At 43.3% G+C, this 20,351-nt stretch overlaps 1 protein-coding gene across 1 annotated transcript; it reads right to left on the bottom strand.

The window, feature by feature from the left end:
- Positions 1-1,765: 1,765 nt before the first annotated feature.
- Positions 1,766-19,854, bottom strand: LOC309879521 (protein mono-ADP-ribosyltransferase PARP14-like; the record flags this gene model as incomplete). Its single annotated transcript, XM_082763283.1, has 19 exons — positions 1,766-2,544; positions 2,727-2,901; positions 4,153-4,298; positions 5,347-5,940; positions 6,040-6,246; positions 7,111-7,278; positions 8,092-8,154; positions 8,651-8,800; positions 8,986-9,064; positions 10,057-10,278; positions 10,552-10,788; positions 11,968-14,222; positions 15,108-15,344; positions 16,898-17,185; positions 18,139-18,333; positions 18,839-18,913; positions 19,344-19,389; positions 19,469-19,575; positions 19,668-19,854. The coding sequence occupies 19 exons, from the start codon at positions 19,852-19,854 to the stop codon at positions 2,255-2,257; spliced, it is 5,721 nt and encodes a 1,906-aa protein (XP_082619409.1). The 3' UTR covers positions 1,766-2,254.
- Positions 19,855-20,351: the final 497 nt, after the last annotated feature.

The raw sequence follows: 20,351 nt of genomic DNA, 5'->3' as shown, positions 1-20,351 counted from the left end.
TTTTTTGGGGCCTGGACCCGGCCAGGGAGTCCTGCTGCTCTCATGGCTACCTTGCAGCTGCTGCCTGTGGCCAGAGGATGGATGGGGTCCTGAGCCCTCGTGCCTGCAGGCCCCCTCGAGGCTGTGCTTTACCCTTCCCTCTCCTAAACGCCGCTGGACCTCAGCTGCATCATGGTATTAGTAACTACCTCTTCTGCCTGCGTTGTCAATAAAGAGGTGCCTTGAACCCTGCGTGTGTGTGTGAGGGAAGCTGTTTGGGTTGTGTTGGGGGATTAATGCAAAACGCCCCGAGTCTGGGCTCCGTCCTCCCCAGTGCAGACCCTGTCCAGCCTCAGAGGGCGAGGTGCTCTGGGCTGTGGCTGCCCATGTTCTCCAGGAGCACGTCCAGCACGTCCCCATCCTTCCAGTCACACGCAGTGGGGTCTGCCTGTCCTGCTCCAGCGTCCCCTGCTACTCCTGCAGCCACAGGGTCAGCACTGCCTGCCTGCACCCCAATCCCAACACCCCAAATGCTGCCAGCACAGCATCCTGCTGCCTTCTCCCCCCAGAGCTGCCTGCTGCCCCCAAAGGGACACAAAGGGGTGCTCCTCAGGGGCTCTCAGCCTGTCCCCAAGGTCCTGGCCCAGCACGTCCCTCCCCAGAGGGACTGCCTCTATCAGCAATTCTGCCAGCGTTGTCCCCTCCTCATGGCTCTGCTCTCTGTAGATTCGATCGATGTCACTCACAGCTTTACTGGAATAAGAGGACGTGATAATAAATCTAGTTCCTTACATAGGCTTAGACGCTCTCTCTTCTTGAGAAATGTCTTCTCCGTCACCCATCAGATATTTGACAAATAACACACTAACTGACTAAATACTAGCTGATGTGACACAACGCGTAAGACAGATGGATGTGCAGCAGGCACTGAGAAATCATCCCAACAAACTCCCTGCCATGCTTGAACCCCTCCAGAAAGGTCAGAAACATTGCACCATACCTGGTTGAGCACATTCGTCTTCAACCGCTTTCCCAGCACCTTCCCGAATTGCTTTAGAAACACCTTAAATGAGAAGAGGCACATGATTCTTCTGTTACTCCTGCTAAAGCCCTATCTAAGGCAGAACTGGGTACCACTTACTCTCTGTCTTCTGGTAACAGTGCAGGTTACCTGATAAATTCAGCAGAGCCAAGAACTGTTAAAAAGTTGGAGGTGCTGCAGCACTCTGCTTTCTCAGTAGACCCCATGACACCCGATGCTGTTGGAAGTATTTTTTCATTCTATCACCATGCTACAGAGATTATATTGCTCTGATTCATCCCCGCCCCCAGTGAAACTCTGAACTTTGGCTTGGTTAATGATTACCTCTTTGAAATAACCCATTTCCTCAAGCTTTATCAAAAAGGCCTTAAACCAAACAAACAAACACACAAACAAACCTCCCCTCCCCTCTTCCAACCCACACATCCCTTGCCTTTCTTTGCCCTGTTCTTTTCTCCTTAAGATCACAGGAAGGGCACTAGAGGCGGTGTACAAGAGCAGGAACACGCTCCTTATGTTTATTTTCACGGCTCTTTTAGGCTATACCTAATTAATAAAGGTATTAACCAATTTCTGAAGGGGTTGGGTGAGGTTTACAGAACCTCTTACTGACGTGCCCAGGAGGGCTATCATGTTAAAATCAAGCAACACCATACTAGAGAATTCAACCCCCAAGTAGCTGCCTGAAAGTGAACTTTTGAAAACCAATGCTAAATATCTCGAGAGATTGTTTTAGGCAAACACAAGCCATTAACTACAATTAGTTCCTTTATTGAAATCCACAGTAAATGACAGTCAGCATTATAATTTCTGATAGAGTATGAGAAGCTACCAGAAATGCAACACCATGCAGTCAGTGGTTGAGAGAATGTCTCTTTCAATCCCCCAGCAGCACTGCCCACTCGTTATTGCAACTAGGATGGCCAGAAGGCTGCATGGAAAGGCCAAGATAGCATGAAGGGGGGTAGACAGTTGTAGGATTTCTACTGAGAACTACTGTTAGGTTACATGTCAAATTGAACTCCTGTTAGATAGGTTCAATGGCTCCAAGTGGAAAAAAGTAGTCTATGGCAGTGCTATCAAAAATTGCCAAAGGTTGCTTAAATATAAACAAGCTTTAAGAAATTAGTTTGATAAAACTATTTGTTTTCACTGATCTATATATATGTATTTAATGTGCAGGACAGATTTATAAAATGAAGAGACATACAAACTTTGCTGCAATCAAACTGCTCATCTAGTTAAAGTGATAAGGTATTCTGGGTAAGCCTGAATGTCATTAAATATGATAAACATGGATGGCTGGTTTACGTTATCAGTTGAACTATCATACAGTTCCACGGAGTTGCCAGCACTTTTTGCTGCTGGAGTAATTGATCCTTTGGACCCTTGAGAATATTCTCCAACAAGTACTCGGGCCAAGTACATGTACTTCTTTCCGTCCACATCTGGTCTCGAATAGGTGTCGTGGGCAGAATAGCTGGCATGAACAGCAAAGTAAGTTCCATTTCCATAGTTTGCAGCTACAGTCGGAAAAATAAATTGTATTTCATTAATAACACTTATCCGCCAAGAGATTCACAAGTTCTAATGATGGCAATAGGGAGATTTAACAAAACAAAACACTTTGCATGCAAGGCAGGACTACACATGAGTTATTCCTAGCCCTATTCAGGGAAACAAGCAGTTTTGAAATTCACATTACCGTGCATTCCAGCATAGCTCCGATTAAATCCAGTATGGTTAATTAAGGTTAACGACTCTTTACTTGTCCCATGAAACAAAAGCTTCTCATTATCTCCATTGGTATTTTTTTCAGCCATTTGACGCTTTTTCATTTGGTAGGTCTTCCACAAAAATGGGTTCTGTATCCTTTCAATCTGCAAAGTTTGAAAATAAGACGTTTTGAAAATAAGACTTCTTTTTTAAGCTTGTCATCATAAAAAGCATCAGTGTATCAACGATTCAGTGTTCCAAGATTCTACTCCTAGCTACAACACATGTAGGCTACGTTATAAAATAACTTAGGCACATCACTCCAGATTTCAGCACAACAGACAGCAGAACCCAACCCAAAATGCAACAGGGAAATAATATGGGATAGTTTTGTGTATGACCCAGAAACTTGCAAAACACCTACCTGCCAAGCACATATGGGTTAAGGCAGAAAATGCTCTGCTCTACTATAGCAAAAGTGATCTAATGAAACTTTAGAAGCAATTGTTTAAGACTCTCTCCAAATACTTTAGCTTGATGCAACATCAAATTGATGCTGATTAAAGTTGGTAAAACAAATTGTATTACTGCCACTAATTTCTTATTCTTTGGGGAAATGTCCCGAATAACCTCTCGTGCAACTTGACTGCTGAGTAGTAGATGTCTATGTAAGTGACACATACACAGATGTATGCAGCCTTGCCACTTTAGGAGTAGCTAATGCTTGAAGCTAACAGTTTGACTGCAGAAAATTCACTGGATACTGACATAATGTCAAAACTGGCTTCATATAATCAAGCCAGCTCAAGTCAGGGTTACCCTCTAGAGGATTAACACACTGGCAACCAGTCTGGTGCATGCTCCTATGCTACCAGAAGCAGTCAGCCAGCAGTGCTGAAACGGGAAGATTTTAGGAAGAGTATTTGTGTAGACCTAAGCAGTAACAGCTTTCATTAACAAATTGCTTTTCACTTGTTTCTGCATAGGGAATCCCCTCTGCTTACTGAGTTTTGACACTTGAATATGCGGAAGAGTGAAATGCATAGTAGCTACATGAACACAGACCATACACGCTTCCATTAAAATTACCCTACCTGACATGTTTTCAAGCATCAGAAGTCTTGGTGTCAGAAGCAGCAGCTTCTTGAGAGTGGAGATATTTTGCAACAGGCTTGAATGTCATAAACATCACATTAAATACCTGTGCAGGTACTTTTTTGTGCATCCTCTTCAGATAATTAATTAAAAACATATTTTAAGTCAATTAGGAAAGCAGATGAAACTGTGCCTGTTTCTTTTTCCATAGAATTTTGTCCCACAAGTCCTAACAGAATTTATTTTTCCACTGTTTACTAGTCACTATTCATGAGTTGTTTTCAAAGTATTTATGCTTAGAAATGATGACATGCTTTTACCTTTTCAATTTTTAGATGCTGACAGGTCTTCAGAAACCTTTCTGCCACCTCTTTGTATTCCTTTGTTTCTGGCTTTAGTTCCACTACCCTGACTTGCAGGTTTTGCATATCATCCCACGTTTCAGGGAGCACTGTGGTTTCTTGATCTGCAGGAGAAACACAATCGATTACCCAAATCCCCTACTTAATGAGAAATATGCTCTGCTACAACCCCCTCTGAAAACTTATACACCTAGCTTATCACTAGTGCCTGTTGGCATTTGTCACCCAAGAATATTTCTTTTAAAACCAACCAAAGGAGTGGGGCGTTTCAGTTCCCAGGTTGTCATTGCATTGGTAGTTGATGTGCCCGAATAGGTAGCTCCTAGACGAACCTGTTCTCCTCCACAACTGAAGAGGAACCATTTGCAGTACACCTTTCGCCAGTAGCCTTCCATGCAAAACAAGTTTTCAAGGACATGGATCAAATTCAAAAATACAGAGTACTTAAAGGGTTTGGGAATGGGCACAGCACATCAATCAATCCATTCTTTAGTTGCTTTCTGCTCACATTAGGAAGGAAACAGGTACTGTTAATTCTCAACTAGGAACAAAGCATCTGAACAAGGGAGATTTTAAGTTAAAAACTCCAAGAAAATACTGTCTGTAAGGCAGAATTCCTCCCCTCTCTCATTTCATGAGAGGCCTGGTACTGAGCTCTGTTGTCAAACACTAACGTTGATGCATATGCTAAGAACATCCTGCACATTAGGTTCCATCAAATGAAGAGGGCTTTATCCTTTCAAGAGTGACATTTTTTGGTAATAAAACAAAAATAAATAGATATTTGAAAGAACGTGCAGGCTGAATTATTAAGGCACTGGGAATTGGATGGCTACTTAAACCTGTCAACTTTCATTTTCCAGTGTTGAATGGAAAATAAATTGTTCCTGTGAAGATTAAAAATGTGCCCCTGGAAAACTGAGTGACAGCAGGATGAACCTCTGAAGATATTAACTGTATTTTTAACAGTTTTAAATATCTGCATGATTCTTTTATTTTTGTTTCCCACTAATTCCTATCTACATTCTCCAGAAATTGACCTGCACAAAGCTCCTAGCAGTATTTCACATATTCTTATTTCTTACTCTTACTAGGCTAGACGCAACCTGGTTTCATGTTTGAGTATCAACCTGTCAATCTGCTTTTACTTACCTTCAGATTTATCAATACGCGTAATGGATTTTTGTTGTCCTTGGTCATCAATAGCATATTTACCAGCTATGTTCACTGTGTATTTTTTGTTTTGAATCATGACTGAAATCTCTTTCTTCTTTTCTTCCAAAGCATTTTCCAAGTGCATATTTGTCAGCCTGTCAAATGGCACATAGGTATCTTTTTCTAAATATTTCCACTCAATTAAGTTTTTTAAAAGTTCTGCTTTGACCTCTTCCTGTTCAGCAGCTTTTACCCTGTGGATCATGTTTTGGATACTTGAATAAGCAAACCAGACGTCTGTACTAACGCCTGAAATTTTAATGATATTGTTTGTCAATGAAAGAACAATATTTAGACTTTCCTGTAGCTCATATAGTTCCTCATGCTCTGCTTCACCAAAATCCAAGATAGAGTCATCTTTGATTTCTCTGTGAAACTGTTCCTTTAAAATTGCACTTTTCAACCAGGCTTCTGTTTCTTCCACCTGTTTTTTGTTTTCACCACAAATCTGAACAACAGCCTGATCAATTTTCTTTTCCAAAACTCCTTTTTGTTTTCTCTTTGGGGACTCTTTCTCAGAGCTCAGGAATGCTACAATGAAATACACAAATACTGTAATTAGTACCAGCTGAGAATGGTAAACATTAAAGATTGATCTATAACCTCTATTTAGGAGCGACATCTACTTACATGTTAACTTGGAAAAGAACGATTTGGATTTAGTTTTACCAGGACTTCCTCTTTTCTTCATGCTTGTATGGAACACACTCAGCAGATGTGGCTGAAAGATGACAACTTTAATAGTTTTCACAGATGGAGTGGTGTTACTCTTTGCAAAGTCAATTATTGCATTCATCATCTGATCAGCTGCTACATCTGGAAGACAGCCTGCCTGACCTGGAACAAGTCATAAATATTTTGCCTTTAAAAACAATTAATAACTTACAGCAGACTAAAAGATCTTTAAAAGAAGAGTTATGTTCATACCCACAATCATTTATATCACAAATGACTCACAAGTAACTTTGGGCTGGCAATTTAAAAAAGGTTTCAGTCTATCAGGAAGAGGAAGTTCAAGACCATCTTTCCAGCAAGGGAAAAAATGGAATTTTACTATTATTGACATGGCAACTGATAAGGTTATGATGCAGATTATGTGGCTTGGCTAACTGAAAGGCCAGAGGGCCAGCAGGAAAATCTTTGCTCCAAGAACAGGTCTATTTTCATTCATGCAAGAGATCCACTCAATGCAGAATGGGGATTTTTACTGAACTAACTGAAAACAACATGAAACAAAAAAAGGACAATCTGCCTTTTTTGATAGGTTCACATTCCACCTGTATCAGTCCCACTTTTGCATCAGCTAGAAGGAATTCTATCGTCTGTGGGTTTCACCAATGGAGAATTAGTTCCCTGGATGTTCTCTGATGAGCTGCCCACACATATCAGGCTGCTGTGACAAATATTTATGGCTCTCCATAAAAGGATGGACGTACCTTTGAACCTCTGTTAGCAAGGGATCAGCTAAGGAAGCATCAGCTCTAGATCACTCATACTTTTCGTGTATGAGAAGACTGCAGAGTGAAGCTTTAAGAGTTCATAATATTCCAGTGACAGTTTTAATGTCTGAATGCTCTCGTTCTTGGCTTTTTGTTTTTAAAAACAAACAACAACCCTTCCAGACAAATCAAACTCATCGCTTGAGTCATGAGATCAACAGAATCGCACGCACTGAACCCGTTCTAAAAGGGAGACACAAACCTGTTCCAATTGCTGGGAAGGTGACAGAGGCATACTGCTGGAGTTCACACTCCCGAAGCACTTTGGAGACTGACACCTTGATGTTATCTTGGCTAACAACATGAATTATTTTTTTGCATGGCAGGCCTCCTGCTTGGGTGGTTATATAACCATTGTTAGGTTGCAAGGCTGAAACAAGGAGGAGAAAGGAAACAATCAACAATTATCTACAATGTAGATGTGTACCAGTCCTCATTAGGAGAAAATAAATGATGACAAAGCCCCAGGATAAGCTTCAAGTCTCCTTCCACACACGATCAAGCCCCTTCTCTTTATTTTTACTTTCTAGGAATTCACTTTATATTTAAGAAACGCTTGCCTTGTTAGGCAAATAAGTTTTGTGTGACTTTATTTGTCAAACTTGCTCTGCAGATGCGAAGGTATTCACACAGACTAGGTACTATACTCAGTATTTACACAAAGAAGCATGCCACCTACCTTCAGGCTGCCTAGCCTGAATTGTCTGCACAACAGGGGTTTAACTCCCATCTCAAACCAGGTTTTCAAACCACATAATTTTTCATCCTTACTCCCCATTCACTGGGTTTGCCATTCACTAGCTGAATTTGGTTTACAAATAAATGCCCCTTCTGAGGCAAGAATCCTAATTCACTATTTTTCCCTCTTGGTCACACAAAGGATATGGCAGTGGGTTGCTAGTGAAGACAACAGTAAACATTTATTTTCACACTCAGGGGAGAAGAAAGAAGCTGCAGGTAGAGAGTTGCTCCCAGTGAAGAATGACTCCTTCTATCAGCAATTCTGCCAGCATCATCCCCTGCTCATGGCTCTGCTCTCTGTAGGCTTGATTTGCCTACGTCACTCAAAGCTTTACTGGAATAAGAGGATGTGATGATAGATCTAGTTCTTTACTAATGCCTTCCAGCAAACTCCCTGCCATGCTTGAACCCCTCCAGAAAGGTCAGAAACATTGTACCATACCTAGTTGAGCACATTCATCTTCAACTGTTTTCCCAGCACCTTCCAGAATCGCTTTAGAAACACCTTAAAAGAGAAGAGGCACGTGATTCTTCTGTTACTCCTGTTAAAGCCCTACCTAAGGCAGAACTGGATACCACTTACTCTCTCATTTCTGGTAACAGTACAGGTTATAACTGAGAAGCATTTTTGTCTAAAAGTTAGGCTTATGCTTTTCAATTCAAAATGTCTAGAGCACCAAAAAGCTTCATTGTGATCAAAACCTCAGCGAGGTTAGTCTTCCTTAGTGCAAGAGATGTTCTATAAAAAGATTCTACTGAAATATTAACGTTATTAGTTTCAATTTCCTGCAAGTCTTTATCATGTTATCCTGTAGCACAGGACAACAAAGTTTCAGACACTTCCTAATAGGACTTTTGGACCCTAAGAAGCAAAACTGAAACCACACTGTGAAACAAGAGGTTTTGAAACATTGACAAAATAAATAAATAAAAAGAAACCATGCTCCCTGCTCTCCTTATTCAGACCTTCCAACCACAAGTACTGTTTCCACATGTGATACCTGCTTTGAGGCTGAAACTTTGGTTTGTTATGTTTACAATGACGTCTCCCTTTTCCTTGGTAATATCACCAGCAGCCACCTGGAACACGATGGAGCCAATTGTCATTTCATATACATCCTGTGCTGGGGTTGAAATGGGACCAAAGAAAGCTGCAGAAAAGAGATACAGACACTGAGCAGAAGGGAGCAACAAGGTAAAAGACAGGGCACTTGTTCATGGATACAATCCCTACAGACCACAGTTTGGCTCTCTGGAATATTCAAAAGCAAAATAAGTAAATAAAACAAGCCACCGTGGACACAATTTCTTTAAAAACAAAAACAAAAAACATTACCTGTGCCTTGACTAGTCTCATCTGGAGCAGTCTTGTCTACACCATTCCCGTATCGGTTCTCATATTCGTTTGAAAATTCCTGGAGAAGGAAATTACGATCAACTGCTGTAGAAGTTTAAGTTACACAGTAGAAACAAGGGCTTGAAAAGTAAAGTGAAAGAGACATGTAGAAACAACTTAATGCAAATTACTTCATACCATCTGCCACAATGCTGATGGCAAGTCTGGACACACTGTTGCTCTCTGAGAGCACGGTTATTCTGCGTGAGCAACAGACAGAATTGATAGACAACTAAGTCAAAGCAATACATCAACAAATGTCATCCTTACATTGAGGGACTAATTTACACTCTAACTCAAGTCCTGCAGCTAATTCCATTCTTCTCTGTGCACAATAGCTCAGGCTTTGGCACAGCAGCCTTCAAGTTCAGCCTTTGAAAAAGCGTTAGATACTGCACTAAGTGGCAGAACTCATCAGATACCAAAACATTTACTTGGATGTTACCTCACAGTGTGACTGCTCTCTTTTGAAAGACTGATGTGTTAAATGGGCAACTTGAGCACAGACATCAAAAATCTATACTAACGTGATACTAGAGAAAGAGGGATGCAGAACACTGGTATGTTTTCTATTGGAGAAGTTTACCTGCACACAGTCCTAGCATAATTATTCTTCCTGAAAGACATTAGTTAAACCCACAGAAATCACTCCTTTTTCCCCCCAGAGTGAAGACATCTGTGCAGAAGCTGCAGCAAATTTGCCTGTAGGTGAGCCCTATGTGGCTTCACAAGAGTAATTACTCTTTCATCTGTATTACTGCCAAGGAATGGGAAAGGACAGCAAACAAGCAGGGCTGTTCAGGACAAGCAGGTGACTATCAGGAGAAGCACCATGAGGAGAACTTTCACTATAGGGTAGAGAGACCGTCAGCAAACTGTGCTCTTCTTTATTCTGTGAGTATGAGAACAAGCAGCCTGAAGATTCTTTGGAGAACATCAGATAGCCACATTTCGTGAGATAGACCCAAATAAAACAGCACGTAATAGAGAGAGAAAAACATGGTAACTCACCTGAATATTTTCTTTGTCTTTTGGATGCAACAGAAAGTGAACCTCCTTAAGAGAATTTACTTTATTTCTACTACTGAATTCAAACACTTTGTCAAACAGCAGTTTAGCAACAACAGACCTTGGGAATCCCAAGTTCCCTGTCCCAATTGCTGGGAAAGTAATTGACTTTAAACACAGTTCCTCAGCAGTTTGCAGGCATTCTGTGATGATGTTGCCCAAGACCTGCAAAGCACAATTCGTTTTTTCAATTACTGAAAGACATTTTTTCCAGAATACGCAATTTAGCACTTTACCTTTTTGCTATCTCTTGGTATTAAACTGCAGTGATTATACACATCAAAAGGAATGTATTAGACAACAAGGGATAAGCTACACAGCTAGAAAAAAAGTATAACCCAAACTCACTCATCTCCCTCATTTCAAAGGAGAGGTTGCATTAAATCCACTACAAAGCCCAGTCAAATTAAGAGTTTCGGCAAATAAAGACTCTTATACCTTCTTTGGAGATGCAGTTTTCTGTGACCATCCAGGTGCGACAGCGTGAAACACAAATTTGCAATCTAGATTGCAACCTTTTGTTGTGAACACAGACCCTTCATCAGCTGTTTTTTGTAGGCCCTCTTCATGTAAGCGCTCCTGAAGCACTGTCCCTGCCTTGCTTAGCAAAGCTTTGCCAAGTGGCCCGTTACTAAGCTGTAGATCTTTGGCAACAGTGACGACGACAGCATCCGTCTGAAAGACACACAAGCAAAATCTCCAGCTCTTAAGTGTCAAGTTAAAAAGTTGTACATTGATTAATTAAACACAGCCTGCCTGCTGATTTACAAGGAAAAGTTTTGGGGTAGCAATTGGAATGAAGAAAGCTTTGGAAAAAACAGAAGAGTTGTGTTCAGTTCTAATCCCATGAGTGTGACTGAAACAGCATAACAGATGAGTTAACAGTGAAATTTGTTTCAACTGGACAAGGAAAAATTAGAATCAGTAGACCAGGAATGCAGAACTCTACCTCCATTCGAAAGACATTCATGCAGGTTTAGTCCCTAAGAGACTCACAGACCAGAAGACTACATTCAAGTTGCCCTCCTCCCAGCATCACAGAGGTAATGCAGGACAAAGCTCCAGCTCAGCCCCTGTGTCTGCTGAGCCTGGAGCACAGCTGACATGCCTGGTCAGTGCAAAGAAGGAGAAGCTGAGAAAGAACAAGACTGGAGGAAATGTAAGGAGAAAGAGAAGTGAGAAAAGCACTCATTTAGAAGGGAGAGAAATAGAAAAGGCATTGTGTCAAGCACTGTATTCAGCTCTTCAGGAAAAGACCTCTCTATGCATTTTAAAATATTTATTCTGCTTTGGACAACTGGAGGAGCTGTATGCACAAGCTGTGGGATGCATCTGCTCCTGACAGGATCAGCTGACTGCTGCAGAGAGGATTCTGTATCTGTATTTTGATGGCAGTAGAGTAGCTCCCAGGCCACTTAACAGCACATCAATGCTGGAAGTAACTGAATGAATAGCAAAGCTGGTTCTTCACGGGGAAAAAGCAGCCATACACAGCATACCAGCCTTCACCAGTGACACAGTGGGCAGCAGTTCCCCAGATCAATATCCTACAGACACCGGGCAAGCCTGGCTGGCTCTGGGCAGAGGGCTCAGTACAGGCACAGGATGAGATGTGCCTGGCTGCGCTGCCTCGGGGACACGATGGATCCGATGGATCTGAGAGCAGCCAAGCCACTTGGCAGGGCATTTGTGTTAACCAGCACTGAGCACCCCGTTTTGTTTCTGTGTGAGCACCATCTTTTTACTGCAATTTTTTTCATTTCTTTGTTTCTGTTTTATTCTCCCCTCCCTCCCATATTTTAAAATGTGCTTTACTTCAAGCTGGACAAACAGCCTACCACTTAAAATACTTACTGTAGCATCTTCAATGCTTCCTTTTTCCAGCTTGATGTTAAGCCCCTCCTCAGTTGTTACCGATAAGAAGCTCGTGCTGGTCTGAGCTTTCCTTTTGGTAGGCTGACGAACTGCCTTGGTCTCACGCACTGATCTGGAAGAAGGTTCAGAACCCGGAAACGCTTTTTTCAGTGCCTCGGTGAAAGCCTGAACCTTATCCGCTGTGATATCCACAAGATGAATCTCCTTCAAGCTGTTTTCCCCCCTGGATTCTTCCAAGGTTTCCTTGATGGATGACACGATTGTCTCTGCACACTTCTGCAGCGGGAAGCCAAAGATCCCTCCGCTTACAGAAGGGAAAGCTATAGAACGATGGTTGTACGTTTCAGCTAGTCGTAGACTCTTTTTAACTGCCTCTTTCAACAAATACATGCACTTTCCTGCTTCATCCCCTTTCCACCGGGGCCCAACAGCATGAACGATGTTTTTGCAGGGGAGTTTCCCAGCACCTGTGATAACCGCACAGCCGGGCTGCAGTCGGCCGTAATTCTTCACCAGCTCATCACACCTCGTTTGCAGCTCTGGACCAGCCGCTTGTAACAGCGCCTCAGCAAGGCCACCGATGTGTTTCAGGTCCTCGTTTGATGCGTTCACCACAACATCAACATGATGAGTGCACAGGTTAGCTTGATAAACCCCTATTGAAACTCCATGCATGGTCACCTGCATAAGGGGCTTGCCTACGTTACTGTGTCCTTGTTGTTCTTCCAGCTGTTCTTCTGGCTCTTCTTCCAGCTTGATTAGACAGTTAAAATCTTGCTTCGAACAGGCAACAAAGAAGTGTTCTTTTTCTCTGAAACACGACTTGGCTCCTGGCTCATTAATTACCACACGCTTATAATGCAGGCTGGACAGGATTTGCTCAACTACGGCGGCTCCCTTCTGCACTTCTCTTCTCGACCCACTCAAGGATATAACTCTGCGTTTTGCCTGCATGCCAAAGTCCACTTTCACACCTTTATTCTTTAAGTCATCCCGAACAGAGGTCTTCTCTTTCTCAAAGTACATGATGACTACGGTGGGCTTCCCTCCGATGATCTTTTCTATTTGTGTGTTTTCATCTATGAAGTCAAAGAGTTCCTCATAGGCTTTTCCTACTGCTTGAGAACAACCAGCAACAATGATCTCATTCCCTATCTGCGTGACCACTACAGCTTCATTGGAGTAGTTCTGCTGGGTGAGCATTTTCCATTCCTTCTTCTCAAGGACTGACTCATCCTCCAAAGCAATGCTTTTATAGTCCAGTTCCTTTTTCATTTCTTCCTCTGCTTTTAACAGAGTTTTAGCACCACTCCCTTTCAAGATGACAGCATCTGTGCCAAGCTCATAAAAGGCACTAATTTGTTTTGACATGAACAGGCTCTGTGACAGGGTTTCATTATCAACGCTTTGTAAAAACTGGAAAATGTAAGGATGGATACTAATGGTTTTCTTTGCCATTTTGTGCATGTTAACCAGTATTTCCCCTCTGACTTTATAAACTTCCTCGGGCACTCCACACAGGTTAATTATCTTCTGCGTACTATCGTAAGTTACCTGCAGAGCTGGGAATTCCATGTGAATTTTTTCTTCAAGACCAGTACTCTGTAAAATTGCAAAATCCCCTGGATTTAGCACCACTATATCTTCAATTCTTTGCTTTTGTCGTTCGATTTCTCTGGTGGTTTTTTCTATGAGAAACTTCAGTTCCTGTTCAACATCCTTTAGAACATCTTTGTCACCTACTAGGACAAGGATATCCTTGGAAACACATGGGATTAACAAAAGTTCATCGTGGACAAAGCTTTTTTTAATGGCTTCCCACACCTCTGCACTTACTTGGTATTTAATGGCTACATACTTCGATATGCTATGTGAAAATGCTGTGGAAACCGTTTCATTCCATGTCCTGATCAGTCGAGCCACTGATCTCTTTGGCTCAGACAAAGCAGCTGAAGACAACTTCAAGATAACTTCTGGTTCTGCACAACTGGGTTTAGGCCATGTTATCTCACAGTTATAATTTGCCAGTTTGGAACTTATCGCCTCAGTTAGGCCATTTTTTCTCCGTAAGAACTGACAGATGTAGGGATCCAGGGGCACTGAAACCGGATCTGGCATCTTTATTGGTGGCCCTTCCTTTCCATATAGAGCTGTTCCCAGTGACACGTAGTAAGGATAGACAGAGATGGGCGTTTTGTTGAGTAAATGCTGCTTTTCCAAGACATTGTTTACATCTAAAACAAGCAAAACAGACAAAAAAAAATAACATTAGCACCTAAAACCAAGGATCTTTGAAAAATAGTAAAGCAACAGTTAAAAAAAAGTTTAATATGTATTAATGTTTATGCATAAGAAGAGTCTTACACGAGTTTTCCTACCTTCCCAGATAAAAAGAATTCCGAATTATTGAAGAGTTACTAGTGTTAAATGCCAAAAACTAAACTAGGGAGAGCCAGTTAAGAACCAACACTGTCCATCTCCAGGAGGAAACAAATATAGCACAGGGCTGTTTTTGTCCCCATCTCTGTTATGCTCTACTCAAAGTGGCCAACTCAATAGTTTTCTGGGCTATTACTCAGCAGTATCAAATCACAGATACTTTTTTTGGGTGAAAATTGAGGAGCTATCTTCTTTTCTTCCACTTCCCTTAGCTCTCCTCTTCTCTGCAACTCCTCCACCTTTCCCCTTCTCCACCTTCCACAGAAGCTCATGTTTCTGGCACTGGCTGGACAAGCCACGTAACTTGTTGTCTAGCCAAAAAAATGTCCAATACATTGTCCTCAGATGAGGCAGACAGCACACACTGCCATTGGGCAACTAGTGATGAAGACTCTGCACTGTGTGGGCTGTGCTTTCCCCAAATTAATTTAAAATGTAACCTGAACTCTGTAAGGGGAGAGATCTGGGTGAAAAACAAACTATATAAGAAGAAGAGTTCTATACATCATACCCAACTGGTCCAAAACTTTAGTCTGCACTTCTGGTTGGCAGAGATCTGCTTACAATGCAGCAGATCTGCCGTTTTATGAGGGCAAAGTCGCTATTTCTTCAGCAAATCCGCATTTTGATTGCTAAGTGAGAGGACTACAAGAAATAAGGTTTTTGCATTTCTGCATTACCTTTATGATCGCTGAACGTAATGACAGCTGCTCCTTCGTCGTGCAGTTGCTGAACATCCACCACTTGTGCACCTCCATTCTTTTTGCTTTCAAAGTAGATAGTTATGTAGTCACTGGGTGTGTTAGGGGGTATATTTTCAGCCCTAATACTTTTTGTTAACTCAAGGCAACGTGCAGTAATATTTTGTTTCTTTACTCTTTGGTTTTGGTTTAGCTTCTTAACAACTTCCTCTGTATCTGGAAAGAGAAGAGAGGAAAGAAACAAGATGAAACCCGTAGCTCATTCTCTGCTCTGATGTGAGCAGACTATCACTGTGTGCACTGGCCACAGAACTGAATTATGAAGCATCTGTCAAAATGGTGGTGCCCACAAAGCTAACTTGCTTGCACACACTCAGCTTCTGTCACCTATTCCTCACCAGAAGGTTGATCACAACTGAGGTACAATGACTGCAGACAGAATTCATCATTAGTTTTCCTAGTGGGTAGCACTTGGTCTCTTTAACCCCAAAAGAAAATAAGATCAGGTTCATTTATACACAATGAATCAGACAGAAGTCAAAAGTGAAAGAATCCAAATTTAAACTCTTAAGATAAATACATCCTATTATTTTGGCCCTTCTCCACCCTGATATCACAATGGTAAGAGACAAACAAGTCACTTTAAGGTGTGCATTTGCCTGACAGACCTGTATTTTAATGATCTACTTATTCCCTCCAGGCTACACCAGAAATCTGGGACCAGACCACAACGAGAGGCGAATTATATAAACTTCTACAGTAGAAAACTCCATGCCTTGTCAAAACTTAAAAGCTTATTTGGTTTAGTTACACCATTGACTAATCCCTTCACAACTTTAAGATTTCTGAGCAACTTCATTCTTATATATTACCAGTACTACAACCGCTCCCACGAGCTTGATTTAAACTGGCACGTAACTTCTTTTCACCACATTCTGCCTTCTAAAGAGACTTCCAGCTTTTCCTCCACAGAAGAAACAGTTCTCTCTTCTTTCCTGTCCCCCCTCCTCACCCAAACTCAAGCGCATGTGAAATCACCTTGTCCCTAAGCGTGCTGAAGTACAGCAGCACTGACAGAAGGCTGCAGCCAGTTTCCTGCTGTCAGTTTAATTCATTTCCCCAGGAAATGAAGCTTTGTTTTCTCGACATCATCAGTTATGGCACTGGCTTACACCAGTTGCTGTTGCCCCTGTCCTGGGATGGGATTTGTTAACGGTGTCACCCAGAAATCTTGGCGGGGACCAGTCCATGCAGCCCAGTATCCTGTCTCCTGCAACAGCCACAGCAGGTATCTCAACAGCTATAAGATGCTGCTGCTTCCCTAATCCTCGACCAACCTCCAACTATTTCTTAGCACAGAAATTTCCCAAGCATGATGCAGTCTATCTAATTACCACAAAAGGGTCTGTTCTAAGCAGTTGTTTGATTTGCCCTTAAACCCATGCAAACTTACTACACGTAGCACCTTTTGGCAAGCAGAACCTTGACCATTGATCTATTTTAAGACACACCATATCTTTTTGTTGCTTTCATACAGTTTATTTTTAGCCCTACCCTTTCTGTTCACTCTCCTCATTTACACAGGCCTTTATACCTTACAGATAAAGGGTATCATCAACATTCCTAGAGCCACTACTCATTGAAAATGACGCAGGATCAGATTTTTTCTCAAGCCAATGACAAAATATTCTTCACTTCCCACTTAGTCTCCCTCCCACAAACAGAAAAGTAGCTCGTGAGAGAAATCTGCAACCCAGACTTCTCCTTACCTGTACTTCCAGTAAAAGCAACTACAGCAGCCTGTATTTCAGGTATCATTTCCACACTGAAGTGCCCATCTTCCTCTGACAAGCCACTGATGTTCTCTACCAGCATAATTAACATATAATCTTTTGTTGTCTCCTGCACATTTTCAAGCACAACGAAGGGGGAATGCAGGGATGCTTCAGAGTTTTCCACTTGGAAAGGCTCCTGGGTAGTCTCCACTTGCCAAGGCTTCACGAACAGATTGATCTTCTTCACTGTGTGATGTTCCCTTTGCAAGACTTCTTGGGCATCTAGTTCCACATGGAAACAAACAAGAAAGATGTGATTTTCATCTTCCTCCTTTCTCCCGAGAGCAGATCAATATTGTAAAGCTATACTCTCAAGTCTGGCCAGCCGTATTTTCCTCATATGAAGAAAAGATAAAAGAAGAAACAGAAATAAGGCCAAAAAAAAAAAAAAAAAAAAGAGGGGGGAATTATTTTTGAGCACTACCTCCTTCCTGTTACTGTCCTCAAGTGCAAAAAAAACTGTTTTCTAGGTATCTGTTTTAGATATAATAGCAAATAAAGAAAGGGGTCTTCATCCTGCTTATCTGTGCATTTAACAGATATGACTATTTCTTCTGCAGAAACAGTTTCATCTTTTTGTACACGTCCTTCACTTGCTAACAAGTAGTCAACACTACGTTAGCCTGGAGCAAAGCATAGGAAAATTACAGATAAATTGAGGCTACTTTAAACTTTATTTATTTATTTATTTTAAACAGAGGCGAGCATTCACCTCTGTTTTACAAATACCTGGAATTTACTGCCTCTTTTCTTCCCAGTCTCCAAAACCCTGGCAACTGAAATTAATACGTAAATACTTTTTCTTTTCTTTCTTATGATCTGCAGTTAACTTATGCACTATGCTTTATCCTGTCTCCTGAGCAAGAAATAAAGCTGACTTGTTCTGCAGTGCTCCTGACATGAGCTTTCCTGTATTATTCTCTGTAAACCTTCATCAAGCATTTGGGACGGGTCTAGAGAACCACTTCTTTCCTTGTAATAACCATTACAAACACTGACAGAAACCATATCTAAATTGGACAGGCAGGCACACCTACTGCTTTTACACCCTGTCACTCTCCAGAATAACATGACATTTCTATCATAGAAATGCCCACAAAGAAATCCACCACCAGCAGAGGTCTGTTTTTAAAAGGGATCATTATTAATATAACAGCCATAAGATACAACAATACCTTCTTTATCATGAAAAGTGATGAAAATTAGCCGATCCTTTCTGACCAAGGACTTGATGGCCCCCCCACCAGACTTCTTTTTATTTTCAAAGTACATTTCCACAACTTCATCTTCTATTTCTTCCCCAGGGGCAGTGGTTACTACTATGACAGAATTCCTGGAGTCTGTTTCTGCTTCCAGATTCTCACGTGTTTCTAAAATGAAAGATCACACCCTGATGCCTTTAGGCAGAAATGAAGAGAACAAATAACCAGTAATTCAGTTTTGTTACACAACATCCTTTAAAGCCCAAACAAACCCAGCATATCAGTGCTGTGAGTTTTCCTACCAACATAGCAGGAGAAACGGCTTCCCTTCTCTGGGCAGCGACATCCTTACCCTGAAGGGGTCAGCATCCACTGCGTGCTTCCTGAGGAGCTGAACTTTCTGAGACACTCAGTGAAGTAGGAGAGTTTCTTAAAGAGACTTGAGTACATATATATATATATATTTGATTTGTGTGAGTCCCTTTAGGAAGTCATCACCTTGGGAGAAGAAGATCTATGTATCTTTATCTTTTAGCCTAAGATAATGATTTCTACACTAGATTAGACAAACACCAAAAGCCATCGAGGTGACCGAGGCACTGCTGCAGCATAAAGCTTGATGAAAACCCCTGAGGTATGAACACGCTGGTCTTTTGATAGGTGGCATCCTTACCTGTTTTCTCCTGCTGAAGGCACACAGAAGCATCTTCATTCTTGCCAGTGGGAAGAGACGCGCAGGGCTCATTAACTAAATATAAATAGAGATAAATGACAACACTCGGTTACGGTGCTGCTGAATGTGGGACGTGCAAGACCTCCCTCCTCTGGAGGGAAGTGCCTTGAAAACCCAGGCGCTTCGGTAAGGTTTTCCTGGTGAGCTCCCTGCCTGCTGTTTGCTTTAAAACAGCAAGGGATGCAGCCAAAGGAGAAGATAGAGATGGCAACAGACATCAGACCCTCACCCCCGCCCTGCGCATTGCCCCACAGAGGAGCATGTCCCAGAGATGGGCGTGCAGCTGAGGAAACCCCATCCTGGAGGAGCTGATCTCGGCCAGAACCTCACCAGCTCCTTCCAGCTGTGCCTGGAGAGGAGTTTATGGTTCGGGGCAGCGCTTTGTGACCGAAAATCCCTTCCAAACGCCACCCAGGGGGGACACAAAGCACGGGGGGGCTCTTACCTCCTCCCGCAGCCCTCCTCGCTGGCTCCTCAGCCGGGCCGGGCTCCTGAGGGCGGAACGAGAGGTTAAGGGGGGGAGGCAGCGGCTGCAGCCCCCCGTGTGTGTCCCCCTCGGTCCCTCCTCACCTGCAGCAGGTCCCCGTCCACCGGGGGCTCGGTGACGAGCAGCGACAGCCTCCCCCGAGCCCCGAGGTCCAGCTCATGGCCCGGCCGGTCGAGCACCCGCTGCCTCACTGCCAACACACAGCACACAGTAAGGGTGAGGGGGGGGGGGGGGGGGGCAGCCGCCATCGCGTCCCCACCGCCCCTCAGAGCAAACCCTCACCGTCGGGGTGGGCGAAGCAGACCAGGAGGTGGCCGGGGCCTCCCTGCAGCTCGCACTCGCCGCCTCCCGAGCGTTTGTGGCTCTGGAAATAGAGGAGCAGCTTCTTGCGCAGGGCGGCCGGCGGCTCGCCCGCTCCCCAGTCGCCGCGCACCAGCAGCGGGAAGGCGGCCGCCCGCGGCCCCGCCATGGCCGCCCCGCAGCCTCGTCCCGTCCCTCGGCCCCCGCCGCTTTCGCTTTCATTTCCCCGGCGAGGAAAAAGCCACCGAGCACGGCTCCGCCCCGCCACCGGGGCGAGGGGACGGGACGGGGCGGCCCTGAGGAGAAAGGCGGCTCCCGGGCCCTTCCTCGCCGCGCGGAGGGGTGCGGGGAGCTCCAGAGCAGCTGCGATCGGTGGCTGAGCTTGTAGTGGCCATGGGGTACCGCAGCTCTTCCTCCTCCTGTGAAGTAAAATCCCCTGCTAACCCCATGCTAGGCAGCAGCCTCTCCTTCTCCTGACCCATACACGACACCCACAGATTCACAGAATCATTAGGGTTGGAAGAGACCTCCAGGAGCCACCCCCCTACCACCAATGTCACCCACTGAACCATGTCCCTAAGCACCACGTCCAACCTCTCCTTGAACACCCTGAGGGATAGTGACACCACCACCTCCCTGGGCAACCCGTCCCAACGCCTGGCTGCT

Source organism: Aythya marila (assembly GCF_965140915.1).
Source record: "Aythya marila genome assembly, chromosome: 6".
Taxonomy (NCBI): Eukaryota; Metazoa; Chordata; class Aves; order Anseriformes; family Anatidae; genus Aythya; species Aythya marila.
This window is presented reverse-complemented; position numbering and strand designations above follow the sequence as displayed.